The 26,206-nt window shown below is 50.1% G+C and overlaps 1 protein-coding gene across 7 annotated transcripts in view; it reads right to left on the bottom strand.

Annotated features, from left to right (window-relative positions):
• The window catches only part of Arhgef7 (Rho guanine nucleotide exchange factor 7), a 101,665-nt gene that overhangs the window by 5,748 nt on the left and 69,711 nt on the right, over window positions 1-26,206 (bottom strand). For 3 of the 7 annotated variants that reach the window (XM_051169932.1, XM_051169933.1, XM_051169936.1), the window contains 10 exons: window positions 22,421-22,543; window positions 17,808-17,946; window positions 16,970-17,029; window positions 16,181-16,327; window positions 13,795-13,881; window positions 11,658-11,736; window positions 11,314-11,453; window positions 8,544-8,768; window positions 6,882-6,975; window positions 4,542-4,631 (listed from right to left, as the gene is read on the bottom strand). In XM_051169932.1, the coding sequence (XP_051025889.1) occupies window positions 4,542-4,631; window positions 6,882-6,975; window positions 8,544-8,768; window positions 11,314-11,453; window positions 11,658-11,736; window positions 13,795-13,881; window positions 16,181-16,327; window positions 16,970-17,029; window positions 17,808-17,946; window positions 22,421-22,543 (1,184 nt within the window). Of the gene's footprint in view, window positions 1-256; window positions 2,190-4,541; window positions 4,632-6,881; window positions 6,976-8,543; window positions 8,769-11,313; window positions 11,454-11,657; window positions 11,737-13,794; window positions 13,882-16,180; window positions 16,328-16,969; window positions 17,030-17,807; window positions 17,947-22,420; window positions 22,544-26,206 lie in introns of those variants that run through there. The other 4 variants (XM_051169937.1, XM_051169938.1, XM_051169934.1 and 1 more) reach the window with 3 other exon arrangements.

Genomic DNA, 26,206 nt, shown 5'->3' with positions numbered 1-26,206 from the left:
TGCCACATGAGGACCATCTCCTGTGCCTGTGGCACTAACAAACTTCTAACCAGGTCACAAAACTAATGTCAGACATTCAAAACAAATGTAAAGAGAAGGTTGAGCTGTTGCTGCACAGCACTGGCCTCTACAAACCTCAGCCCCCCAGCGGCCCTGACTGGTATGAGGGAAGCAAGGGCGATTTGTCAGGAACAGCTGAACGCAGCAACGCCATGGCATGTCACTTGGTGTTGTGAGAAAACCCCAAGGACAACATCTGGGTCCCCCTCTAGTACCACAGCGGTGACAGGCAACCCATGCTAAGGCGAGGCAGGGGCAAGGAGCCTGAGGCAGAGGCAGTAAAGGCAGCCTCCGCATGGGACGTGACAACAGAGCCGTTTCTGTCACTCTATGAAATTGAACAAAATACAGACATTTCATGTTTTGTTTTTCAAAAATCCCATTTGCTATTTGGCTTCATCTACACGAACTCCTTTCACCTGGAAATCAATACTGGGTGCCAGTCTGAAAGGCTGGCTCCTTGACCTTCTTAGGAAAATACAGACTCTCTGGGGGCACAAGCAGCTCCACGGTGACGGGAAGGGACTTGGTGTGGGCAGCCATGCTGCCCAGCGGCTCCAGGCCACCCCTCCCTGCGCGCACAGCCCCTCCGCTGGCAGCAGCAGCAGGACCCAGCTCCCAGAGGGGGAGTCAAGGGGACACAATACTGTTTAACACTAGCTTGACAAGGAGGACTAGGGGGTCAGAGGTCATCGCCACCAGAGCTCCACACCCTGAAGGATGGAAAGAATATTACCCCCCATTTCCTGTGGCACCATTTCTGAAGCAGGTGTCAGTGAACACTTAAAATACAACCCTAAGGTTACATTTTAACACCATAGCATGTGGGAGATGGTTATGGTTTGCTGCTGTAACTGAATGCAGTCACATTCAGTTCTTTCTCGGGGCCAGAGAAAACTACTTACAACAAAGCCCAGGCCAGAACCTGCGCAGTCTTGGAGGCTGTGCTGCACTGAGTGCCAGGGTGAACTACAGGGCTGCTGTAAATAGTTTCACTGCACCTGGTGTTCAAAGCCGCAAGGTGCTCACGGCTCTCACAGACAGTGCAGTATGACTGTGGGAGCAGCCAGGCTGCGGCCAAGGCAAGCACTCAACCAAGCACCTCTCTGAACGCACTTTAGCTGCACGGGCAGAGACCAAAGCTTCTGCCTCGGAGCGCGCAGCCTCAGGGGAGCCTCACACTGGCCATCTCTGCAGTTCAGGGAAGTGTGGTGTAACAGTTAAGTGGATGTCTAAGCCGTGATGGTGAGCTCACCTTTGGGAAGGAGAGTTCTCACCTCACAGCCATGGCGCACACACGGAAAGGCACAGAGCAGTGGGTGGAGACAGATTCCAGACTCTGCTCTCAGCACAGTGGCACCATCCCTGGTGTGCATCTGCCAGGCACGGAGTCCACACGGCGGTCTGCACTGCCACCAGAGCAGCCACCAGCTGACTCAGTGCTTCGGTCACAGACACTCCTCTCACTCTCTCCACAGCTACTTGGTCAAGTGCATTAGACATAAAAACATTTAGTTCCCTATGTGTAAGGCTAGAGTCTTCTCCGTGGTGGCACTTGGACGCAGACCTATGTGGCTGCATAAAATAGAAAAGTGTCCATACGGCTGTATCCAAAAGGAAGTGAAACAATTGCTACACGGAGAATAAAAAAACCCACCCATCTGGGGCTTGTATAAAACACTCCCTAATGGGAAAAGCCCCGCAGGTACAGACTCATTGGACCTACCACCTCCCTCCAACAGGCAGCAGTTCAAATCCACTCTCAGATTGGCACTTAAGCCTCCACTAGGTACAATGGGAACACCAAGACACTCTCCAGAGCTGTTAAAGTATCACATAAGAGAGACAAGGAACAGCAAGAAACGTCTAAGAAAAGCAGGCTGCAGCGAGCGTTGTTAAGACAGGCGCAGGGCGCTAGTTCTGGTGAGAGATATAGGAGCAGCAGCTCTTACGGGGTGCAGAGCCCATTCTGTAACTATGGGCTGTCCATACACTGTCATACTCAGAGTCTTCCGACAGGTCTGAGGGCTCCAAACGGGAAAGGCTACTGCGACGACCCAAGGAGTCTAGACTTGATTGGTCGTCATCAGCCAAGACGTGATTATGCATCAGGTCAGTGCCTTGCCATGCTAAGACGGGATGAAGTGACAGGTGCGACAGGCAGAGGGGATGAGGAGGGACGGACAGGAAGAGCCACAACCAAAACATGGAACAAAAGCAGAAGGTGATGGGAAGAGAAGGGAAAGAGAAAATATTGTTAAAAAATGGCAACATGTTTGTTTCTCCTTATTTACTGCTGGGCTTTTATAATGAACTCGGCCTAACTCACAGTCCTGCTTCAGGTGGCTTTATTTAAAGACACCTACCTCTGTGTCTCAGCTAAAACTACACATTACACTCCTGTCCAAACATGAGTCTACAAACACCTGGTTATTAACCAATTCCATTAACAATTTATTTAGGACATAATTTATTAAAAAGGTACTAATTATGTGGCCAATTAAACATTATCCCCTATTCTGAAAAGGATATACTAAATACAAAATACTTTGACGAAATTTTTAGTTTCAGTTATTCCCTTGCTGAGACAACACACATGAGCAGCAGGAGGCTAGACTTACCGTGTCAGTGGACAAAGTCTGAGTGCAAAGAAAGGGACCGAGTGGGTTCCTGGCTCCCAACACCCGCTCAGCTGGCACTGGCGCTGGGGCCAGGCAGAGTGTGTTCCCTATGTCACCTCCCGTGATGTGAGTGAGCCCTCTACCATCAGGAGGATGAGCACAGACTGGCAATGCTACCATGTGGAAAAGGGAGGTGACAAGAGGATGGGGCAGAAGGAACTCCATGCAGTGGTTAGCAGTGTGAGCGTGAGCTGCCAGCAGCTGGGTGAGCATGCACGGCTGTGTGGGGCTCCTGCGGGGAGAAGCCACAGGAAAGCCTCAGCAACCACAATAGGCTGCTCCAAGTCTAAAGGCCATTCCTTCTCAGAGGCAAAAAGCAATGCCAACTGTGTTTCGTCTGCAGAGTTGTCTTGGCATCCAAACATGTACTCAACAGAGCAGAGCGTTAGGTAAGGATATATTAGCTTTCTCAGAATGGTTTGCTAGGCATTTAATGTGGAGGCATGTTCTCTATGAGCCCAGCTCCAGATCAACCGTGTCACCCATCCAGCACAAACTGCTATCTTGTGTCTCCAAGTTCCAGGTGGAAGCCATATGGCTGTGACTCTGTGGCACCAGGATGCAGGTTGGGACATACAGCTTCAACTAAAAGCAAACTCACCACAGTGGCCAGTGCTTTTCTTGCACAGAAGGAGGGAATGGAAGTGCAAAGTATGGGCCAAGCTGGGAAGGAAGGCTCTGCACAAGCTCCAGCTGCCCTGCCCAGGCAGCCTGAGCAGGAGGCCACAGCTCACCCAGGCACTGCCTTTCACCTACACGGAATTATGGTCTGTGCCACACACAGGAGCTCAGAGACCTGCAGACGTCATCTGAGACTATATAAGCTGGGAATTCCCAAAACCCACAAACTATGTAATTGCTGGCTATGGTTACAGCCTATCACAACACATCACATTTAATCATAAAGATTCTATTTATGGATTGTTCAATCACCACAATATGTAGTCCATAGCTTGCTAGATCAGCTGGGCTTCCCCACATCTTTCCTACTCTGTTGATCGCTTACAGCTGGTTCTTCCCCAGAGACGGGAGAGACGAAAGGAACCTCATTTTGACCTTATGATCTTATCAAGGCCATAAGCAGAAGGCAGTGCAGTGCTGCCAAAATACTGCAGGTGGAGGTAGAAACAGCTAGCCATCTGTAAATGCTACCTTGGGCTGAGCCTGCCACATCTCCTAACAAAAGCAGAAGTGGGGGTGGAGGGAAGTCCCTCCCACCTTCTCTTTGTTCATGGCTGGCAAGAGGTGATGTGAGCCACCACCTGCAGGTACTGCTAAAGAGTAGAGGTGTCTCTCCCAAAAACTGGGGCACAGAAGGGCCAAGGCAGGAGAGCCACAGCAACAAGTGTCTATGCCAAGCAGCCAGTTGCAAAACAAACAGAAAGGAGGCCTGATGGGCTCCCGCCTTCCCATCAGAGGGCAGTGTTCCTGGACGCTGCCACAGTGCAGACTCCCACCTGTGGGAGCTAAGAGGAACCACCTGAATCTGGCAGGAAACAAAAACAAAACCACCACTGTTTATTAACATATATTAAAAACAAAGTAAAGACTAAAGATTATAGAACAATGGCTCTAGGCTTGAATTTTAGATGATTTTTAAAAGAAAAAAGGAAGGGAAAAAAAAAAAAAAAAGGTCCCAGTAACACCATTAAAGAGCACCTGCACAGTTGGAGCCCTGTATGCCGGCCTCACAGTAGACAAAATCTAGAACACAGCCCTTAGGCACGCTACTAAACAACTTGCTAAAACCTCCCTCTGAAGATGGCAGACTGTGCCCACAGGGTGACACATGACACTCACTTGAGTTCAGGGTCTGTCGCGTCTTTGCGCTTGTGCAGTAAGCTTCGATGACCTTCAGGATCTGCGCATCTTCCTCCAGAGCAGCTGTGCCTGTGGAGACACACGAGCCCATCACACTGAGCACACAGCGCAGTGTTACACCGGGCACTTCAGACATGGCAGCCTTCACTTTCTCGTGGGCTACTATTTAGATTCTCTAAACAGCTTCTACAGTTTTGAAATTAGCACACTGCAAAAGGCTGGCACCACAGCTCCGCAAAGTTCTAAATCTCTCAGAAAAGAAATTCCTCCACCCACACTCTGGAAGCAGCCGAGAGTGGAGCATACAACCCACAGGAGACAGCAGCATAAGAAGCCATCAAGTCTCATGAGAGCAGCAAGGAAGTGTCAGAGCCAAGCAGCCAGGTCTTAGACTGGGCTTGACACAGTGTGGGCAGAGGGAAGCTGTGGAGTAAAGACAGGATGCTCTGGGAAGGCACCAGATCACAGGCCTTCAAAGGGGCATTCCTTCTGACCCAGGGATCCCCAGACACGACTGTGAGAAGGTTACCATGCCAAACACAGACGTGCTTCAAAGCTCTGCCTTACATGCAGCCACCTGGATGCCAGAGTCATCTCTAGACCAAGAACCTGTCAGACAGTGGGGCCAGCCCCGTCCCCTCAGCCACTGTGCTCACAGAAGGGTGACATGCAGAAGACAGCTATTTGTTTTCTATACTTTCCTCTTCTGGTTCTCTCCCAAGTAAACTTAGCTATGTTTGTTTTTCCCCCTCAAGGTCCCCTTTCTGCTATTCTCACAACTGTAAATAATTAAGCCCCAGTAACTTTTATGTATATATTTATTTCAGCCAAGGTCTCGCTGCATAGCCTTGACTGGTCTAGAACTTACTATGTAGCAGGCTAGCCTCCTACAGAGATCTGTCTGCCTCAGCCTTTTGAGTTCTGGGACTAAAGGCGTGCCCCACCATGTCCGGTTCTCAGTAACATTAAGGAAGTAAACTGTATATGAGGCAAACGAAATATTTACTTTAAGATAGTGGACTGCAGTCCCAAGAGCTGAAAGGCCCAAGGGCACCTAAACTGGCCACTGGAACAAGCATTAGGCAAGCTCCTACAACGCCTGGACCCTTTAAGAGGCATGAAGGAGACTGCAGGGAAAGGCTTTCTTCCCTCTGGGCAGCAGAGCCTCCTTCACTCAGGTGCTGTAACCAGTTACTTCTTTCACACTTGGGTGAGCACGTGCACACTGCACAAAGGCAGAGAGAGAGCCATTAAAGCCAGAAGCACAGTGCAGGCTCACTCTGTGAACAGCCATAGACAGTCACTCTCCTCACAGCAGCAGACGCTCTATTGCCGTTCAGTGTGGACAGACTCGGGCCTTCCAAGTTAGCCCACCTTAGCCAGTTACAGAAGCCTTAGAAAAGCAGTTTGCAAAAAAAAGAAAAGCAGTTTGCTGAGCACCAGCCAGGCACCAGATGTCGAGTGGGATCAATAGCGTAACACTTCTTCAACCCTTGTCCTTGGTCTGCAAAGTCCTCTCATCCCTCATATGCGGGGGCTTCTGGGTAAGGATACAGGTACTAGACTGCCCCTCCTCTGAGCTCTGAGGACATACAAGCTTTTAGCTAGTCCAGACCTACCTCATCATCAGAGCCTCAGGCCCACTATCCACTCACTCCTGCCTCCTGGCTTGTGCCTCCCCAGCACAGGCCTACCCTGCACCAATCAGACAACTGAGGCCCCCTCAGCCCCCTACCTCACCCCCAGCCAGCATCCTCTGTCTCGCCAACAGACATCAGTAACACAAGCACCTGGCCATGACAAGTAAAATGTTTTTAGGCATTGCTCTGCATCTCCTCGGACAAAGCTACCCACCCAAACCAGTGCTGTGGACTTCATCTTCACAGCGTGTCTCACATCTGGACACAGAGCAGCATTACATGTCTGCCAGTGACTGAAGTCTGACCAACATTCGTGTCCCGGCACCCCACAGTGACAGTCACATGGAAGGTCTCATGGTGAATAGTGTTCAATCAGGGCCTGAGGCCAGCCCTCACCTCTCCTAATAGACAAGCCACGTGTGAGTGAGAGAAATCTGGGTCTGACTGAGACTATAGGTCTCATGGGTGGAGTCAAGGTGACAAGAAATGACAGCCCGTCAGAGAGGGGGCCTGGGGCGAGGCTGCAAGAGCAGGTGGTACAGGGCCAGGACCAGGGTATGAACGGCAGCCTTACAAAGGCAGAGGGAGATTGGTGAGGGCTTGCTCCACTCTGCCACCTGCTTGTCCTTGAGCTATCACAGCCCACAAGGTGGCCGTGCTCGCACAGGTGGGCACTCACTCTTCCGCACAGCGAACTCCTCGTCTGAAGGCTTCCGCTCGGGCTTGCGCTTTGGCAGCAGCTTTTTCATGGTCTTGGGGCTCTTACTGAGATCCTAGGGAAACACCAACACACAAACATGCCGACAGACTATAAGAAATCAGCCCACGACCACCACGCACCTCCAACCCCCATTACCAGCTCTTTCATGTTTCTCTGTAATGCCAACATGAATATAAACCAAGAGCCAAGAGGACACTTCACCACCCCTCACTAGTATGCCTCAGCTCTGAGAAAAACCTTCCTGTTTACAGGACCAGAACCCACACATCCCACAAGCACACATAGCAGTAAGGCCTCTGTGGAGAAAGAGAAAGACCAGGTGGCCCACCCACATGCTCCCATAGCCAGGGCAGGCTGTCCATTCTGGGTATAGGCTGAAGGGAAATAAAGTTATTTAAAAGGGAACAGAAGTAAAGATTCCTTCAGGAAAATATACAAAACCCTCCAAAGTCAAAATCGAAGGGAGCTGGCAGGGACCCCACAGCTAAGCAGACTAGCAGAGACAGGACTTGTTGGCAGGTATGTGTCCCCAGCTCTGACAGCAACCACCTGTCCTTTAATATAAAATGCAATGTGTTACAAAGGATGCTGGATGAGGCTTCCGCCATGAAGCACACTAGGCATGAACATCTGCCTCCACATGGCTACCATTTCACAGGCCAGAGCAAACTGTTACAGCTCTCTTTTCTCCTTTTGTTGGGCTTTGTTTTGAGACACAGTCTATGTAGCCTTGGCTGGCCTGGAACCCACCATATGTAGACCAGGCTGGCCCCCCAACTACAGAGATCCTCCTGTCTGTGCATCTGGGGTGGTAAAAGTAAAGGCATACGCCAACCAGGTGCAGCTGGATTTCTGTTTTTGAAACCTCTCAGGGGTCCATGCTGGCCTCAAACTTACGTTAAAAAGAATGACCTGGAACAAAAACCAGTTCCAAAAGAACCCTGCTGTGGACGCTATGGAACACCCTATGCACGCTCCATTCACTTTTTCTCACACAAGCCACCATGTTGGCCTCATACCTACTGGTAACCTGGCTTCTCACACTCACCAACGCTGAGCCTCCCAGAGGTAAAAGCAGGGTTAGGTGGAGCGCAGGAGGCTGCGGACACTTAGTGACGACGCAAATGCACTGTGGCTACACTCGGCATGCAGGAAAGAGCAGGAGTGGATTGAGGAAGATTGCTGCAACTCCCCCCCCCCCCCCCCCGGCCAAGGAGGCACTGCCTTCTCACTGGAGAACCTGCTCTTTACCTCCGGCAGCCTCAGCACTCCCAGACACATCTTGGGAACAGCAGAATGGCATGCAGTAGGCTGCGGCCCTCTCGGCCGCACAAGCACGGCAGGCTCAGTGGCTCAGGCTCAGTGCACAGAACACGAGACGGATGCAGGCCCACTCCATTGTGCTTAAAGGCACCTCCCAGTCCTCGCAGCAGAAGGGGGTGACAGAGAGGAAGGGCAGACCCTCTTCTCAGTTCTGAGGAAGTCATGGGCGGGATCTTTATACCATAAACAGTAACACAAGCCTTTCATTTCTTAAGTCACTAAGTGCAAAACCTCACGCACCCAGGTGTCAAGGCATGCTCACTGTAGCTGGCAGTCTGAGTGGCTGCAGGACCTCACCTCCTTGTAGCAGAGAGCAGCTGAGGGCCGGAGGGGAGGTGCGGGCCGCAGGCAGCTCAGGCTCCAAGGCTTGGGGGTCTTCGGAGGCTCCAGGGGTCCCCAGCTGATGGTGGTATGTGGGGTGCCATGGTGAGAGGGGTGGGGGAGTGTGTGGTACGCAGGCGTCAGTGCCACGGGCTTGCTGTCCGCGTGTTTGCTGGATGGAGTGATAGGATGGGAAGGAAGCTGCCAGGCACAAGAGCAAGAGCAGAGAGAGCATGAGATGGGCAAGGCCCTACCACGCGGCTTCGCCCTCGCCTACCACGCTCCCAGGGATGGGAGCCCAGCAATCCATTTCTGGGGAGGACCCTGGGCTGCCCGCATCTTCGCTGGGCTGAGAGCTCTACACTCTGCAAAGGTTATAGCTGCTATGTTGTAGTGCATGAGAAACTAGCTCAAGTATCACAATTTCACCAAAAACCAAACAAAACAGTCAACAGGTACTCCTGACTGGAATATGGCTGATGGTGGGGCATCCTCCCAGACATACACTATCACCAGCAACACAGGGCAAGGGAACCAAGGCCTATCGGCTGTGCAGAAAGGGGACAGGACGGAACAATGTTCTTGGGGCACAGCAGCCAGACCACCCATCTATGGGTCTTTCCTGTTTGGGCAAACCCAGGTGCCACAGAGCTGGGTGAAGCTAGGAATATGGACCATTAGGCCTTCACAGAAGAATGTTAATATCTGGAATAAAGATATTTTTCTCTTAAAAATATCACCTTGCTTTAATAAAAACAGAGTACTTGGAAATATGATCCTTCATGGGGGATGATAATAAGGTTTATATTCTCAGAAAACCCCAATTCAATTACACTGACAATGAAACAAAAATGTGAATAAAATGACCCACACTCAATGAGGCCCTGGATCCCATGTAGCTAGCTGATGCAGTTGAAGCTGCTGCCCAGCTCTGGGAATGGAACACATGGCAGGTTGGAGTAGGACACCATCCTAAGACTGTGGAAGCCGGATGGCACCACAGAGCGCAACAGAGCCCAGAGCTCCAGGTCACCTACTAGCTGCTGGCTCATGGCACATCACAGAACAATATACTGCTACAGAACAAGCTTTCTGTAACCAAGCAACCGACAGACAGGAAAGCTGCACCCCACATCCTTCATAGCAGTACTACAGTAAGAAATAAACACTGCTTGTTTCTCCTTACTTTACAAAGAGCAGTAGGACACGGTGGTGCATGCCTGTGATCCCAGCACTCTGGGAGGCAGAGCTCTGTGAGTTCGAGGCCAGCCTGGTCTACAAAGAGAGTCCAGGACAGCCAAGGCTACAGAGAAACCCTGTCTCAAAAAAAAAGAAGAAGAAGAGGAGGAGCAGCAGCAGCAGCAGCAGCTATACCTGATGCTAAAATGAGATTAACTGACCCCAAGTAGAAAAAATATACACACTGCCAAGGGATTCCAGGGGAATGTTGGTGCTTCTAGCACAGGAGGCAGAGCTCCTTGTCCGGGACTCCACAGCTGCCCTGGCAGGGTTATCTCCTGACTTCCACTAAGCACTGAGACACCAGGCTCACACACACAGCAAAGTCCAAGTGACGGGCATTGGAAGCCTGGCTTCAGGCTGTTCTGTGAGCACTCACGCAGGCGGCCTAAGATGAACTTAGCTCCATGAAAGCTAAGTGGTTTGTGTTTCTATTACTTCGGTGGCACCAGGGATCAACAGTACCCTGCATGTCAGGTAAATGCTCTACCACTGAGCTGCAACCCTAACTCCCAGCCTTCTCTTCAGAACCTTCTGAGGTAAGGACACATGACAGAGTACAGCCACCATAGACTGAAGTGCTAGCTACCACAGAAACGCATCGGAAGCTCCAACTGCTAAGACAACACAGCGAGAGCAGAAAACTGGAGCCTGACGTGAGACCAAGAGTGGAAAGAGAGCCACGTGGTGGACAGGGGATCTCAGGTCCACATGGAGGCACAGATGGGAAAAATTACCTACATGACAGAGCCTATGCCACGAGTCATACAAAGAAGGGACAGGAATTTATAACTGCACACTGTGTCATCAAAGCTCACTTATAAAAGGTTTGCTCAGTTTTTCAACACAATGGTTAAAATTTTAAATAACAGCAACTTCTTAAGCAAAAATGTCTATACCTTCGTTTAAATACCAATGTTGATCTCTTTTGAAATTTATATCTCTAAAAAAACCAAATCACTGCTAGGTTTTTTATTAAGTGAAAGATAAATGACTTTTGTTTTGATTCTGTTTGGAGTCAGTCTGGCCTCAGCACACAGCTATGGGTGTCCTGGGGCTTCCGATTCTCAGCCCTACCCCCCAAGTACTGGACACACAGCTGTATGCCACCACCACACCTAGCTTACACAGCAGGTGCTGGGACTCAAACCTCATGCTAAGGAAGAACTCTACCAAATGAGCCCCAGGCCCAACCCTGTCATTTCTTAAATAAGTCAGAAACTGTGTCTAATGCCTTTCCAAGACCATTATCATTTCATTTTTGTTTTTTTGTTTGTTTTTTGAATGACATATATGGAGTTTAAAATTCTCAGAAAAACCACCTATAGAGCTAGTGGCTTCTGGGGTGCAGTGGGAACCCTCTGGAGTAGCTCTGCATGTCACTCAGCAGTTTGCTCTGTGCTGACACCTGCAGAAGCAGGAAGCAAGAGTTAGAACTCCTGCATCCATGAAAGCCCAACACCAACCACTACTGTGAGAGCCAAGAGAGGCAGCTGTGTGGCCTTACTGTGTGTGATGGCACAGAGTGGGGCTTGATGGTAGGGTTGCCCACAGACGTAACCTTCGTCTGCTTCTGCAGGTGGTCCACCCACTCATGCAGGTCCTGCTGGTTGTTACAAGACACCAGAATCCGCTCGATCATGCTCCCTAGAGAAGAGGAAACAGAGTGAGTGCACACAGCGTGCACACAGCGCGCGCGCGCGCGCACACACACACACACACACACACACAGACACACACCCCGCCCCGAGCCACCTTAGCACACCCTTGGAAATAGGTGAAGTTCTGCATCAGGGACAGGCTGCCTCTCCTCACTGAGGCCCCCCCGTCTGCACAGCGCGGCCCTGTTACCTGATATTTCAAATGCGTTCCTATGGTTCTCGCTGTCCTCCAGCTTTGTGATTGTCATTCCTGTTGTTGGTAGCTTTCCCTAAATAAAGATCCCCGGATGAATGCTTTCCTAATGAAGAAGGTGCCGTTAACCAGTAAATGACTTTACATATGGCAGCAGTTAAACGTATGAAAGACCAAAACCACAGTGAAGAACCCCAACTTGGCAAATGGCAGAATATGAAGCGAACAGGACCTTCCCCAGGGGTGAGACCTATGGACAGAGGACAGAGGACAGCCAGGGTACACAGGAGCTGCTTAAGAGGCACACTTCCACAGAGAGAAGGAGGAGTTAGGAGTCTGAAGGCCCAACCGATGAGAAACTGAGACAAAGACATACACCGAGAGACAAGTGAGCCGTGCTCTGTCAAACAGAAAATACACAGCAATGTCAGACAGATGCCATAGGGTGCATAAGTGCCAGTCAACCTGTGTGTAAAAACAGGAAGGATTCTCAATGAAGCGCTGAGTGTCAGCTAAGAAAAACCCTAAGGGGACAAAGGTCATTTAAACAGCAAAATCAAGCTCTCAACACCTATCCTCGGCTACGGCAACGTAAGCTATCACACCTGCTGGCCACAGGCTACATCTTTACAAAGCCTGTGGGCGTTTGAGGCCCAAGAAACAAGCTTAGCCAGAGGACAGACTTTCTTAGCAGGAGGAGACAGGACTCCAGCTGATGAGTCAGTGCCAGCCTCCCAGTGGCCCACATGGAAGTGCTCTCCCTGAGCAGGAAGCAGCAAACAGCCTCCTCCACAGTCGCTGCCTCAGCTCCATATCCCGCCCTGTCTTCCCTCAACAATGAACTGTGATCTAGGCATGGAAGCCACACAAGCCCTGACTCCTCACGTTTCTTTTGGTTGTGGTGTGTAAACAGCAGTCCAGAGCAAACTAGATCAACTGCTGACCACAGCTTCCCCACCTTGCCCTCTCCAGGCCCAAGAAAAAAGGTATCACCTAGTCCAAACAGCTGGAGGCCAGGCTGAGAGCCCAGCAGACTGCCTGACACCTCCATGGCGGAGGGTATCTAAGAAGCTAAGCTCCCAGAGGTCATACAGAGAGCAGAGCAGAGCCCCCTGTGTGCCTTCCCTAGTCCTATTGCTAGAGTCGACATCCCAGAGCCAATCCGGTACTCTGTTTTCATGGCAGCTCTTGCTGTGCAGCCCATGCTGGCCTCCTCACAGGCATTGGGTTGTGTGCACATACACTCCCAGTCATCAGTGTTCCACAGCCGAGCACTGGGGTGATGACGTCAGCAGGGCTGATCAGCATCAGCACACTCTCAGGAACAAGTGCAGCACCTGCTGCTGAGGCAGTGGTGTATCAAGGACATGCCACAGCAGGTGATCCCTGCACAAGTGCCAGCCTCAGCTGAGGCTCTGGGGTGTGGAATGGAGCCAACAACAGGCAGCTCAGCCATCCAGCCTGACCTCAGGAGGCCTCACGCTTCTGAATGTTCCCATATATAGTCACTCGTCATCTATAGAGGCTTCTTTGGAGCAACTGTGGTGACAAGCCCTCCCAGGGGGGCAGGTCACTCAGGACTCTACACTCCTTGCCAGGACAACACAAAACACAACATCAGAAAAAAGTCACTTGAAACTGAGGTGGTAACTGCCTTGAGGCAAGGCACTGAAAACAACTCCCTACCTAAAGCACCCACTAGTCCCTACGGCAACAGAAAAGAGTCCCCCACACTTTCTCATACAACCAGCTCTCAAATTTTCTCAAAGAAATGATTAGAAACCAAAACATTAAATGGTAAATTCCTAAAAGAGTAAATAAGCAGGTTCTCTAAGCCCGGTGTATTTCGGATTTTCTACCCACAGCACCTAGCTGAACCTATGCTGTGCAGAAGAGCACATGAGAGCCCAGAGAGGCTTTGCAGCATGCTTTGCAGCAGACAACACAGTCCATGAGAGCCTGACGCGGTTGCTCACTTTTGCCAGTCACATTGAAAGATGCAACACAAGTGAACACATAGGGAAAAGCACACAGCCGTGACACAATAGCACATATAAATACATGAATCCTATGTCATCCTGAAAACAATTTTACACCCACAAAAAAAAAAAAAAAATCACCGTAGCGTCTTTACCTGATAGATGAAGCCGCTCATCCTGGGGCTGGCGGACAGCATGAGCAGGAGGCTCGGGAAGAGTAGAAGGTAGCGCTCATTCTTCTCCTGGTGTGAAAGACAATCTCTTCAGAAACGTGTACGCAATCTTCATACAGAGCCCCAGGGAACAACATCCTGGATTTCCTATTTGAGATTTCTACCAAACTAAGCAGGCAGGCAGTATTAAATGCCAACAGAAAATAACCCAATCTACACTAAACACTAACAGAGTCTACATTAAACCTTATCCATCAGAGAACTGCTGCCAATAAAAAGTAACCACAGACCACTAGATTTTTCAAAACACAAGTAACTAAATGACCCAAGAACCCTGAGCTTGTGAGCACCTTTAAGATGGCCTTTAAAAAAAAAATTTAGCCAGGTATAATAGTGTGCACACCTTTAATCCCAGCATTTGAGAGGCAGAAGCAGGCCGAGCTCTGTGTGTTTTAGGCCAGCCCGGTCTATATATTGAGTTCTAGGACAGTCAGAGTAAAATAACACAGATACCCTGTCTCAATCAATGAACTAATCAATCAGTGGATAGATGAATGAAGGAGTTTTAAGGGTTTATTTCTCTGAATGTGTGTCAATGTCTTCCTGCACATATGCCTGTGCAGCACATGTGTACAGAGCCCAAAGAGACCACAAGAGGGGGTGAGATCCCCTAGAACTAGAGTTACAGATGGTTGTGCGCTGCCACACATGTGCTGGGAACCAAACGCAGGTCCTCGGTATGAACACCCAGTGTTCTTAACCACTGAGCCCTCTCTCCATCCCTGTGTGGAACGACTCTGACAACTGGTAACTTCCTGTTCATAGCCCAGAGAAAAAGAACTTAGAAAAATTTAGTGAAGTATGGGGGTAGGTGGGTTCCTGAAGCTATAAGAAAAATAGAGTAAAATGTTAAGTAAATGTTACTTTCATCTGATAAACCTTTTCCAATTTACATCAAAAACCTAAAAATATTTCTTTTACATTAAAAATAATTTGCTTCAGTGCTGGAGAGATGGCTCAGCGGTTAAGAGCACTGACTGCTCTTCCAGAGGTCCTAAGTTCAATTCCCAGCAACCAAATGGTGGCTCACAACCACCTATAATGTGATCTGGTTCCCTCTTCTGGCCTGCAAGTATACATGCATGCAGAGCACTGTATACTTAACAATAAATAAATCTTTAAAAAATAATAATAATAATTTGCTTCAAGGTAACAAGAGCCAGAGAGAACACACACACTTCAGACAAAAGTCCTGAGAATCTAAAGACAGAGAAAAGGCAAGAGTCCTACAGCATTTGAGCCACTGCCTTTAGCTGTAGTGAGTACAGCAGCAGCTCGCCTAGGCATGGGCTTCGCAATCCACACCCATTCAAAGTGCAACAGGGATGGGGGGCAGGGGCGCAGTATCCTAAAGAAGTTGTTGAAACAATCTGTCCTGTTCTCTTGCAGGGAACAGGCTGAGAGTGCAGCCGAAGACCTTTCTTAAGGGCTCTTTGGAGTAATACCCACCATTATTATGGAGACTTAGAGGTTTTGGAAATGCTGCATAGTTATCCAGAAAAAAAACCCTAAATATCACTTAGCTAAGGAGCTGGAGATGGCTCTGTGGTTTAAGAAGACCGTCTGTTCTCAGGGAGACGAGGCATCCTTTTCTGGCCTCTGTGGGCACTGCATACACCTTGTGAAAAAGCACGCATGCAGACAAAACACCCACACATACAATCATCTGACTAAGGAACAACTTCTTGAACTATCTGAATGATTCAAGTCAGGGTAGCAAAAAGAGAATATGACAATTTCTCACAGTGTCCACACTGTATGTGGCAGGGACACTGGGCAAGTCCTGCTTCTTCTCTGTCCAAATGGCAGTGTGTGTAGAAGGTGAAGCTCAAGAGAGTGCCCCCCATCAAATGGACTACCCCACGATGACCAACCATCTACAGCTATGTGCACTGTGGAGGGATGTCACTTAACAAAGCAGCAGCAAGGCTGTGACTCCTGTGAGCAGACACCGCAGCACACAGCCCAGCGCCGTCAAACACTAGGCTCCTGAGAGAAGCCTAAGCCAGGAGCATGCGCGTGTCTCCAGAAGACAGGGTGAGACGCATGCTGGTCTTGGGTGAATGCCCTCAGTCCCTAGGGCTCTTCAACAAGCTGGTCCTGGGTGGACATGCATTGGCCACAAGCCACATGCTCTGAGCTGTCTGTCTACACCACAAATTCTCCACATCTGTCAAGGATAAAACGTGGACCCCAAGGGTGAGACTCCTACACACTGTTGGCAGCAGCACACGCCACTCCTCTAGGCCTGGAATGCCAAACTTTAGGAGTGGGACAGAGGCACAGTGGTGAAGGTGGGCCCCAGTACCTCACTTCCTGCACACTGAATTGTGACTTGAGACATGTAGGTAACACTGCCCAGAGTCTTTATGTCATCCCCCTCCCAGCTCCGGATGGGCTCCGTCAGAATCTGCAGCTCCAGCTCTTTCCTTTTTCGTACTTCTTGGCACTGGGCCTGTGGGACACAGAGCACAACTATTTTCAGAGACGGAAGCTTCCAGCATCATGCTCTCATTGCACTGCTTTCACTTGCACACTTATGCTGGTCTGCATTAGCTGACTGACTTGCTTCACTGCAACAGTGCGTGCGATCAAGCCGAGGAGGAAGACGCACATACACTCTCACTCCTTAAGCTTTCCAGGCAGCTCTGCCAGTCTCAGGACAAGCAAGGGTCAGTGGGCCGGAAGCATCCTTCCAGCAGCATCCGAGCCTGCCAGAGGGGAAGCCCAGAGGGGGAAAGAGCATGCGCTACACATAGGACATGTATTGAAATCACAGCTGGACACCACGACAAGTTGAGGACCTGTGTCCTGGGTGTCGCTCAGGAGCCCGGGCCCCACAGGAGAGGAGTCAAAAGGCCTCACAGCACCTACAGCACAAAGCACCCGGTGTCCTCTCTGAGTTTCCATCATCGCAGCTCTGCTCAGGGAGAGCTGGGTGGCCCTGGAATGCCGCGGCACGCCCTCTACTTCACTCACTGTCATTGCACTCAAGTCATGATCACTGGCTTACTGCGTCACTGCTCCAGTGAGTGTTAATCTAACATGCATTTATCATGACGGTGTCTGAGAAAACATAATAAGCCCAATCACTTACTGACAGGTTTTTGAAGGCGGTCATAGATTTTTGAATATCTTGTCTATCCGGATGATAGTCCTTTGGATAAAGGAGAGACAGGATTAGCCCTCACACTGAAGGCACCATGGAGAGCAGCCTAAAACCTTTGATACCGCTCAGCCATAGCTTCTCAGCATTAGGGACTGCTTATCTTTTAAGGGATCATATCACGGTGCCAAAAGACTTGAGGAAAATTAATTTGCAACAAAACTGCCAAGAAGGGTCAGCAAGCTACAGAGTTCTGTCAGTAAACCCTCATGAGAGCAGGGTCACACACCTGTTTACTGCTAGCTCTTGTCTGTTCTTCCCCAGAGGGCAGAGCTGCACAGCGTGAAGACGGTCCACAGCAGACCCCAGACTAGGGTAAGCAGGGCCAGAAGCGTGTGAGCTCGGACGCTGCTACCCAGGCTGTGATGAACACCCCACCATCCCTGCAGCTCAGACGCTGCTACCCAGGCTGTGATGAATGCCCCACCATTGCTGCAGCTTGGACACTGCTACCCAGGCTGTGATGAACGCCCCACCATCCCTGCAGCTCGGGCTACTGCTGCTCTAAAGAAACACTGGCAGGACACCCAACACTACTTGAACCTTATACTTTGCAGCTTTTTGGCGCCCTTGGTGGGCAGATGGGCACACACAGAAACATAAAGATAGATACTTCCTCCTAGGGCCAGAGCAGGAGAAAACCTCCGTGCTTAACCAAGGCTCTCTGAAAACCATTAAGTTATAAAGTCTGAACGAGCTTTGGGTGGTTTCACTGACAAAAGGTCTGACAAGGATGGCTCGGGGGCCTTAGGTCAGGGAGCAGCTGCACCTCCATGTGTCTCTCCAGCTCCTTCAGCAGCGTGGGGTACTTGTCCAGGCGCATGAAGGGCTTGCTCAGGCCAGTGGTCAGCACCAGGATCCCAGGGCTGCTGGCACCTTTTGTCTCCATGAACTCTCCCAAATCCTCACTAGGCAGCAGGGGCAGAGTGGGAGAGAGAAGAGGCTCTGGTTAGGGACACAGGACACGGCTGTTTCTGGCCTTACACACCAGGATGTGCTAGTTACCACGCAATGTGAAAGGCACCCAAGTCCACCCCACCCCAAGCACACATCTTTAGATTCCATTAACAAAAGAGCCCTGGGCACGCTGGCTTCATGGAGCTCTTTACAAACGCTCAGAGGTAAGAGCTGCACTGGCATGCATGGAGCAGCACAGTCGGACAGGGCCAGGCACGCAGGCTCTGGCGAGGGAGGAGTGATGTCACAGCATCATGCCATCTCATCCCCACAGAATATGTAGTCAGTGGGGATAGACGCATGTCCAAAATTCAGAAAGCATTAAAAAGTCTTTAGCACTCCAGACTCCCTTTTCATAATCATTTTTACTGCGTGGTCAATGTCCTCTACGACAAGTCTCAGAAGACAAGCGTCACTCAGGGTCCTCGACTGAGGACAGCTTTTACACACAGCTCACCCAGTGGGTTTGTTTTAAGTTCGGAGTCCTGTAAGAACACGATCAGCTCTTCTCTCTCTCTCTCTCTCTCTCTCTCTCTCTCTCTCTCCTCTCCCTCTCTCTGTCTCTGTGTTACCTCTCTCCCTCCTTTTCTTCTCCCCCTCCCAACCCGCCATGCTCATTTAATAAACTTCTGCATCTAAAAAAAAAGAACACGATCAATCTCCATGCCCATGCACTCACCCTAAAGCACCTCGGGGTGAGCAAAGAGACACCATTCAACCAACTGTGTCTGAAATGAGCAGCTGATGAGGTGCAGGCTCAGCAAACTGCCTTTCGAACACAGGGGTCTGCCCTTTCATAGGAGCCACTCTAAGGGAAGATGGGTCCCAGCCACCACGGTACTCCAGGTTTGGTGAGCTGTCACAACACAGTCACCACAGGGAACTCACAGCACCTGCTGCTCAGAACTCCTCAGAATGAAATGAAATTTATCAAGTGCATGCATGGGGGCTACCCACAGCATTCTCTGGTGCCAGGAAAGATGTCCACAGCAAGGAAAGCATTGTTTCTTAAAGCCATAATCGAATAAAAACAACTCACTAATGCTATTTTGACAGAACATCAGTTCTTTAGGCTTATTATTCATTCATTCAGGCCATTATATAGGCACGAAAAAGAAGCATGCCAGTGGAAAACATGTTCTTATAGGATAACTTTTTTTTTTTTTTTTTTTAAGTTTTTCGAGACAGGGTTCCTCTGTGTAGCCTTGGCTGTCCTGGACTCGCTTTGTAGACCAGGCTGGCCTTGAACTCACAGCAATCTGCCTGCCTCTGTCTCCCAAGTGCTGGGATTAAAGGCGTGCATCACCACACCCAGCTATAGGATAACTTACTAAACTGTTTAGAACAGGTGGCCTCTAGGACCATGTTGTCTACTATCACACAACAAAGGAAAGGTGACCTTAGATAGAATCCTAGAGAGCTCAGGGGCAGAATTCTTCTGACACCTAAGAAGACAAAACAAGCTGAACCCAGGGCTTGTATGCTCCAGGCAAGCCTTCCCACCAATCAACTACAGCCCCGCCTGCAAAAGCAATGCTTTCAGACTTGAATAAACTCCCTTACTCAGGCACCCATGCACGGTGGCAGCTCACCAGCAGTCAGAGCTAGAGGGAAGCAAGCAAAGTTGATAGCCCAGCACCTCAGTACAGAAAGCACTGCTGAGGAAGTAAGTGACCAGACACGAAGTCACTTCATGGCTTGAAGCACCGACTTACGTCTCAGGAGAGGGATGGGATCCGTGGGGGGCTGAAGGGGAACCCTCAAAGCTCAGGGACCTCACAGGGGCACACAAACACCACATCCTGCTGTAGCTGGCTGAAGGCCCACACCCAGTCGCTCCAGGTTGTTCAGAGCGGGCCCTAAGGTTCCCACCCCACATTCAGAATGCCACGTTGAGCAGGCAACCGGGACACTCCCCACATAACAGCTCATCTGCGCTCTCCTCCTGGTTATTTTGAGATGTTGTGCTTGCCTTTGAGACAGGACTCAAACAGTCACTGGGTAATAGCAGAGTGGAGGTGAAGTGCACTGAGCACAGGCTTCTCTCCGCAGCTCTGCTACTTTAACTGCCTCCTTCCCCAGACATTAGGCTCTGCCTAGGACTGTCCACCCTGTCGCTTTGTTCTCACGCCACCCTGTAGGGTCAGGTGCGCACGCGCGTGTGCGGCATTCACTCTCTTTAGCTCCCTTTTTACTACATCAATACCTAACGAATATTTAGAGACACAAACAGTAGTTGTGCTCTGATTTTGTAAGAGTCCATAACTCCTAAGCTCAAGGAGTCAATTAAAGTAACAGCAGCTTCATGCTAACGAGACTAAGAGGCTGACCCAGTCCCATGCCAGGAAGAAGGGAGCAGACTGCAGCGTGCCGAGGCACTGTCTTCCACTTCCCCTGGCTGTGAAGCGCTCCCGCCCCTTCCCTGCACAGTTCTCCAAGGCTCCTGCTTCCACTCAGAGCTGCAAGTGTTAAACACGGAGTCAGCCACACTGTGGTCCTCGCACACCTGAGCACACCAGGTGTTAAACACGGAGTCAGCCACACTGTGGTCCTCGCACACCTGAACACACCAGGTGTTAAACACGGAGTCAGCCACACTGTGGTCCTCACACACCTGAGCACACCAGGTGTTAAACATGGAGTCAGCCACACTGTGGTCCTCGCACACCTGAGCACATCAGGAGCAGGAAATGCCCAAGTCACTTACTCTTCTTACCGAAGTCAGACAACAAAGCAGTGCCCTTCTGTGAACAATGCATGCATGGTCCTCCAATGCTCATCTCAACCCTATGACTAGGGACTCTGCTGCGTCTCTGGAAGGCAGGCAGGCAGGCAGGCAGGCAGGCCAGCTCACCCAAGGTTTCACTAGCTTTAGAGCAATGTTCAGTTCAGAATGCACTGCCGTGGCTGAGATAGAAAGCACAGTGACAGGTGCCCAGATGTGATGGACACTTTTCCATTAATAGCTTCGGACAACACTGACCTGCTGCTTATAAAAGAAAGCACATAATAATAAAGTTGGCCTGTTAGTAAAAATGCTATGCCTCTTTTAGCATCGGAAACTGCTGTGAGCTCGACAGACATTGCTCAGTCACCTGGCCTGACACCAGCTCTCAATCCCCAGCACTCATCATAATGGGACTCCCCAAAACACCTGAGACAGCCCAGTGATCTCGCCAAACTCAAAGGAAACAGCTGGCGCCTTAGAAAGCAAGTGAAACTCTGCATGTTGATTTTGTTTGGGGTTGAAAGGCTCAGGCTAATGAATGGTCTGCAACTGAACGCTCTGCCTGCAAACAGTCCTCACCTCAAACAGCCACTTCTCTCACAGCTGCCCCAACACTCTGAAGCGGCTTACAGCAACTTCCTCTACACTTACCAGCTTTCCTCCAAGTTCTCCACCAAAGAAAAGGTCTCAGACTAAGGAAAGCTCAGAAGGATCCTCTTTTGTTTGGGGGGGAGGGAGGGGTGTGATGTGTGTGCGCCCGCGCGCGCGTATGTGTCAGAGACACAGACAGACAGACACGTCTGCACCTGCAGGCACACATTAACTAGCCAGGGGAGGATGCTGGGTATCCTGCTCCATCACTCTCCTCCACAGCCTTATGACACAGGTTATTTAATCTAAAGCCAATCTAGCAGGCAGCAAGCTCCTGGCTCAGCAGTGGGATTCCACATGTGGTCATGTTCCATATTTTTGTTTTTTAGATCTATTTATTTATTTATATACAGTGTTCTGCCTCTGCCAGAAGAGGGCATCAGACCACATTATAGATGGTTGTGAGCCACCATGTGGTTGTCGGGAACTGAACTCAGGACCTCCAGAAGAGCAGTCAGTGCTCTTAACCTCTGAGCCATCTCTCCAGCCCTCATGCTCAGTATTTTTAACATGGGTGCTGAGTCCAAACTCAAATTCTTATGCTGTACAGCAGGCACTGTTCCCCAGTAAACCATCCTTCCAAGAATAACCATGGCCCCACAGGCTCACAGAGAGCACAGGGAGTGTGGCCTTGTTGGAAAAACTGTGGGTGGGGTGGGCTTTGAGGGTTCAGAAGCTCAAGCCAGCCCCAGTGTCACTGCCTCTTCCTGCTGCCTGAGGGTTCACACACAGGCCGCTCAACTGCCTCTCCAGCATCGAGTTTGTCTGTACCACTGCACCAGCCACCATGATGGTGACGGGTCAAACTTCTCAATTGTAAGCCAACCCCAATTAAATGTTTTCCTCTGTAAGAGTTGCTGTGGTCCTGATGTCTCTTTAAGTGACAGAAGTCTGAACTAAGACACACACACAACTCTGCCAGCATTCATTTTGATGTCAGTGGTATTTGATGGTACCCCCGTTTAGTCTGAACCCTGCTCCATGCCGTCTCTGAAGGCACAGAGCTGCCCCCCCTCCCTTCTGGCTGAGAGTCTCAGCCAACAGACCTGTGCTCTGTGAGGACGCTCACAGCAGATGGGTGGTTGGCACAGTAAGCAAGGTACAGGGTCCTCATCTGCGGCATCAGGCTCAGGAAGCAGCCACCGACTCTCTGCTGGGCCTCAGGAGACCTGTGGGCGTGAGGAAGACAGACAGCATCACACAGGAGAGCAGACCTGGCTGCCCGTGTGCCCACTCCTTGCAGCGTCCAGACGGCCAAGTCTGACATGCCAATGTGACCGACCAACCTAGCCAAATCCATGCTCTCTGTGTGGTGAGGGAACTGTGTGTCCTGAAGCCTCAAATGCTGTGCACAAACTCAGAAGTTACAATGGCTGTCTAGCTGGAAGTTACCAAACATGGCTGCCTAACTGGATGTTTTCTATCCATGTAGCAGTGAAGGTGGCACAAGTGTAAGCATTAAAGACAGGTTTCACTGCAGGTGCCAGGAGCTAGAGGCAAGCCAGCTCTTCCCACCTCCAGGCAGCAGCCATGGGTCACAGAGCTTAGAGTCAAGAACAAAGGAGCAGCCAGCTGGACCCCTGGAGATGAAGAGTAGACAGCAGGTGGTGAGACCGGGCCTGTCAATCAGCGGGGCACAAGTGGGCCAGACTCAGGTGTCCTTAAGAGCTTGAGGTGCTTTGCCTATCTCCCCTGATTGTAGGCCTGGGACAGGACATCATGCTACAAACAGGGAGCCTGAGAAGACACCCCACCACCCCTGTGCCCCCAGTAGTCCACGTCCACCGATTCTTAGCACACTGAAAGGAAAGAGGACTTGCTGCTCCCTAGAGACTCTGGCCCAGAGAAAATAGGACCAAAGCTACTGACAGCCGAACTCATCAACAGACCCAACTCAATGAGTCTGGACTCACAGTCCTCACTGCTAAGGCATTCTTTATGCGCTAGTCTAAACTGTGAGCAGCTGTGCTGGCCAGTTTCCTATCAACTTAACTCAAGCTAGAAACATCAGAGAGAGCGAGCCTCAACTGACAAAATGCCTCTGTAGGACTAGGCTGTAGGAAGCCTATGGAGCACATCCTTAATTAGTGATTGACGGGAGAGGGCCAGCCCACTGTGGGTGCTGTCACTCCTGGGCTAGTGTCCTGGGTGCTATAAGAAAGCAGGCTGAGCAGCCATGAGGAGCAAGCCAGTAAGCAGCAGCCTCGATGGCCTCTGCATCAGCTCCTGCCTCCAAGTTCCCGCCTGATTTTAATTCCTGTCTAGGATTCCCTCGGTGGATTCAGGACACGTAAGCCAAATAAACCCTTTCCTCCCCAAGATGCTTTTGGTCACAGTGTTTCATGGCAGCAACAGAAACCCTGACTAAGGCAGGCAGGGAACTAACTAGGCAAGGAAGACGAACAACAACCCCACCCCACCCCCGCCCACCCTCGCCCACCCCACCCCACCCCGCCCCAAAGAAACTAACAAGAGGACAGTGCTAAAAGGAAGGCAGACTAAATAGTGTTCAGAAAGCATAAAAATACTTGAGTTATAATTTGCTCCTGAGAAAAGAAACAAAGATACTGCATCTAGGAATTAAGATGACTGACACCATCCATGAGTATCTATGGCACAGGGCTGGGGTCCAGGGCATTTTCTTAACTAGAGGTTGATGTGGGAAAGCTAGTGTACCTTGGTCAGCTAGCCTGCCTTCTATGCTGGAGAGCGCCATGACCTCACTCCCTGCCTGGCTAAGCTGGGTCTCTAATGCCGTGACAACAGCATATAGGAAGGAAGGGCACAGGCAGGGCATGAGGTAGATACCCTCAGGCTCTGAGGTCTACTCCCTGCAGTGTGGATGAGCAACAGCAGAAAGCAATGGCAGGAAAAAAGGTAGCAGAATGAAGTTCTAGAAAGTTCCCAGAATAGAAAGCAGTCTAAATCAGGCACGGTGGCGAAGACTTTAATCCCAGCACTCGGGAGGCAGAGGCAGGTGGATCTCTGTAAATTCGAGGCCAGCCTGGTCTACAAAGTGAGTCCAGGACAGCCAAGACTACACAGAGAAACTCTGTCTCAAAAAACCAGGCACTCCACCACTGGGGCTGGATATCTTACTTAACGTCCCTGCAGGAACAGAGGAGACAGCACACTTTAACCAACAGTCTGCTCCCAGACAGTCCCTGGCTCTACTGGATGGTGGAGCGCAGCAGGCATGTTTGTAATCTTGCTTTTGCTAGCCATCCATCAGTTATTTCGATGAGGTTGGGCTGTACTACACTCCAGGACCAGCCGACAGCATACTTGCCAGCCTGCCTCAGGACAAAAGCAGCTCTAACAGGATGTGGGACCTTATCCCAAATCCCTGCCTTGCCTTTAGGTAGCAGCACCAAGGTCTCTTTGGAGCCTGAGGCTACATTTACAAAGGAAACTGAGGCAGAAGGAGCACCCACAAAAAGTGTCTGTGCTACAGAGAAAATCAGCACCAACCAGCTGCCTCATCAAGAACTTCTCGCAGTTTTTCAATGTTAGTTTTATGTGTATGGGTGTTTTGCTGGCATGTGTGTCTCTGTGCCTCATGGGTGCCTGTGCAGACCAAAAAGGTGCTGGATCCCTGGAACTGGAGTTACAGATGGCTGTGAGCTGCCACGTGGGCAATGGCTGCAAGAGCAGCCAGTGTTATTAACTCCAGACCCTTGTCTCCAAATTTAAGCAAACAAAAACAGCCTGTATTCTGCAAGGAACAAGAGTCTATGTGTTGTGAAACCTTTTACTATTAGCAGACATACAGTTGTTACCACACTAAATGTTAGCTCAGTAACATATCCCCAAAGTAAACAAATTTGAGGTTCTGTTTTAACAGAATGTAAGATGTTTTTCATAATAAAACACAAGGAAATCCAAACTTATAAATGTTTCATTTGGAACCTTTTAAGACACAATAAAGATTCTCAGAATTCAGTTTAACAATGGTCTTAACACTTGCGTACATGTGTGTGGGCACACAGCCCTCGTGGAGAGGTTAAAGGACAGTTTGTGAGTCAGTTCTCTCCTCCTGCCATGTAGGTCCTGGGGACAGCACTCTAGTCCTTAGGCTTGGTGGCAGGCATTCCTACCCTCTGAGCTACATCTCTGGACCTAGAAGTCCCTTTCCTATAGAAGCAATAGATAAGCCATGATGCACATTCTCATGCCAGTGTCACAGGTACTGAATGACAAACTCTCCCATAGGAATACAGGAAATTACAAAGAAGGAATTCTTCAACTGAAACAATCTGTTAAAGGAAGGCTTCAGGACAAACACTTTCTAAGAGACTCAGCCACCAAGACTAAGTTGGAAGTGGGGGCCCCAGGGACTGAGGGGGAGGGGCATCTTCTCAGAGTCAATCAGTACCTCCCACTATGGGGGGAGAGGGAGGCCACTGGCTTTGCATTCTAGTCCAGTTTTATCTTAGTCCCCACCCCCTCCATAGGTCGGCACTGAGGTTAGTGCCTGGCACATGTTGGGAACTCAGTAAGTAAAGAGCATATGTGAAACACAGCCCTGTGTGGTTACTAATGAAAGCCCTCGGCATGCTGCCACATATCTACATTTTGCCAGCTCTTTGCAAGCCAGAGTAGCACAGAGCTGGAAAACCACCCTGGAAAAGGCCACAATATGTGGGACGTAACAAGTTCAGCCATAGGTCACCTCAACCTCCTGATGGCCACGCTGCTGTCCCCAACCATCAGCTTAAACAATCACTCTCTGAAAGACTTTCCCTGTCTAAAACACCTGTCGTTAAAAACCAGCCAGTCTACTTCACAGCTTCTACTACAAAACTTTACCCAAAATAAAAAATAACCTAGCT

The sequence above is a fragment of the Acomys russatus genome, chromosome 27 (assembly GCF_903995435.1).
Source record: "Acomys russatus chromosome 27, mAcoRus1.1, whole genome shotgun sequence".
Taxonomy (NCBI): Eukaryota; Metazoa; Chordata; class Mammalia; order Rodentia; family Muridae; genus Acomys; species Acomys russatus.
Note: the sequence above shows the minus strand (reverse complement) of the source record. Positions and strands in the feature narration are given on the sequence as shown.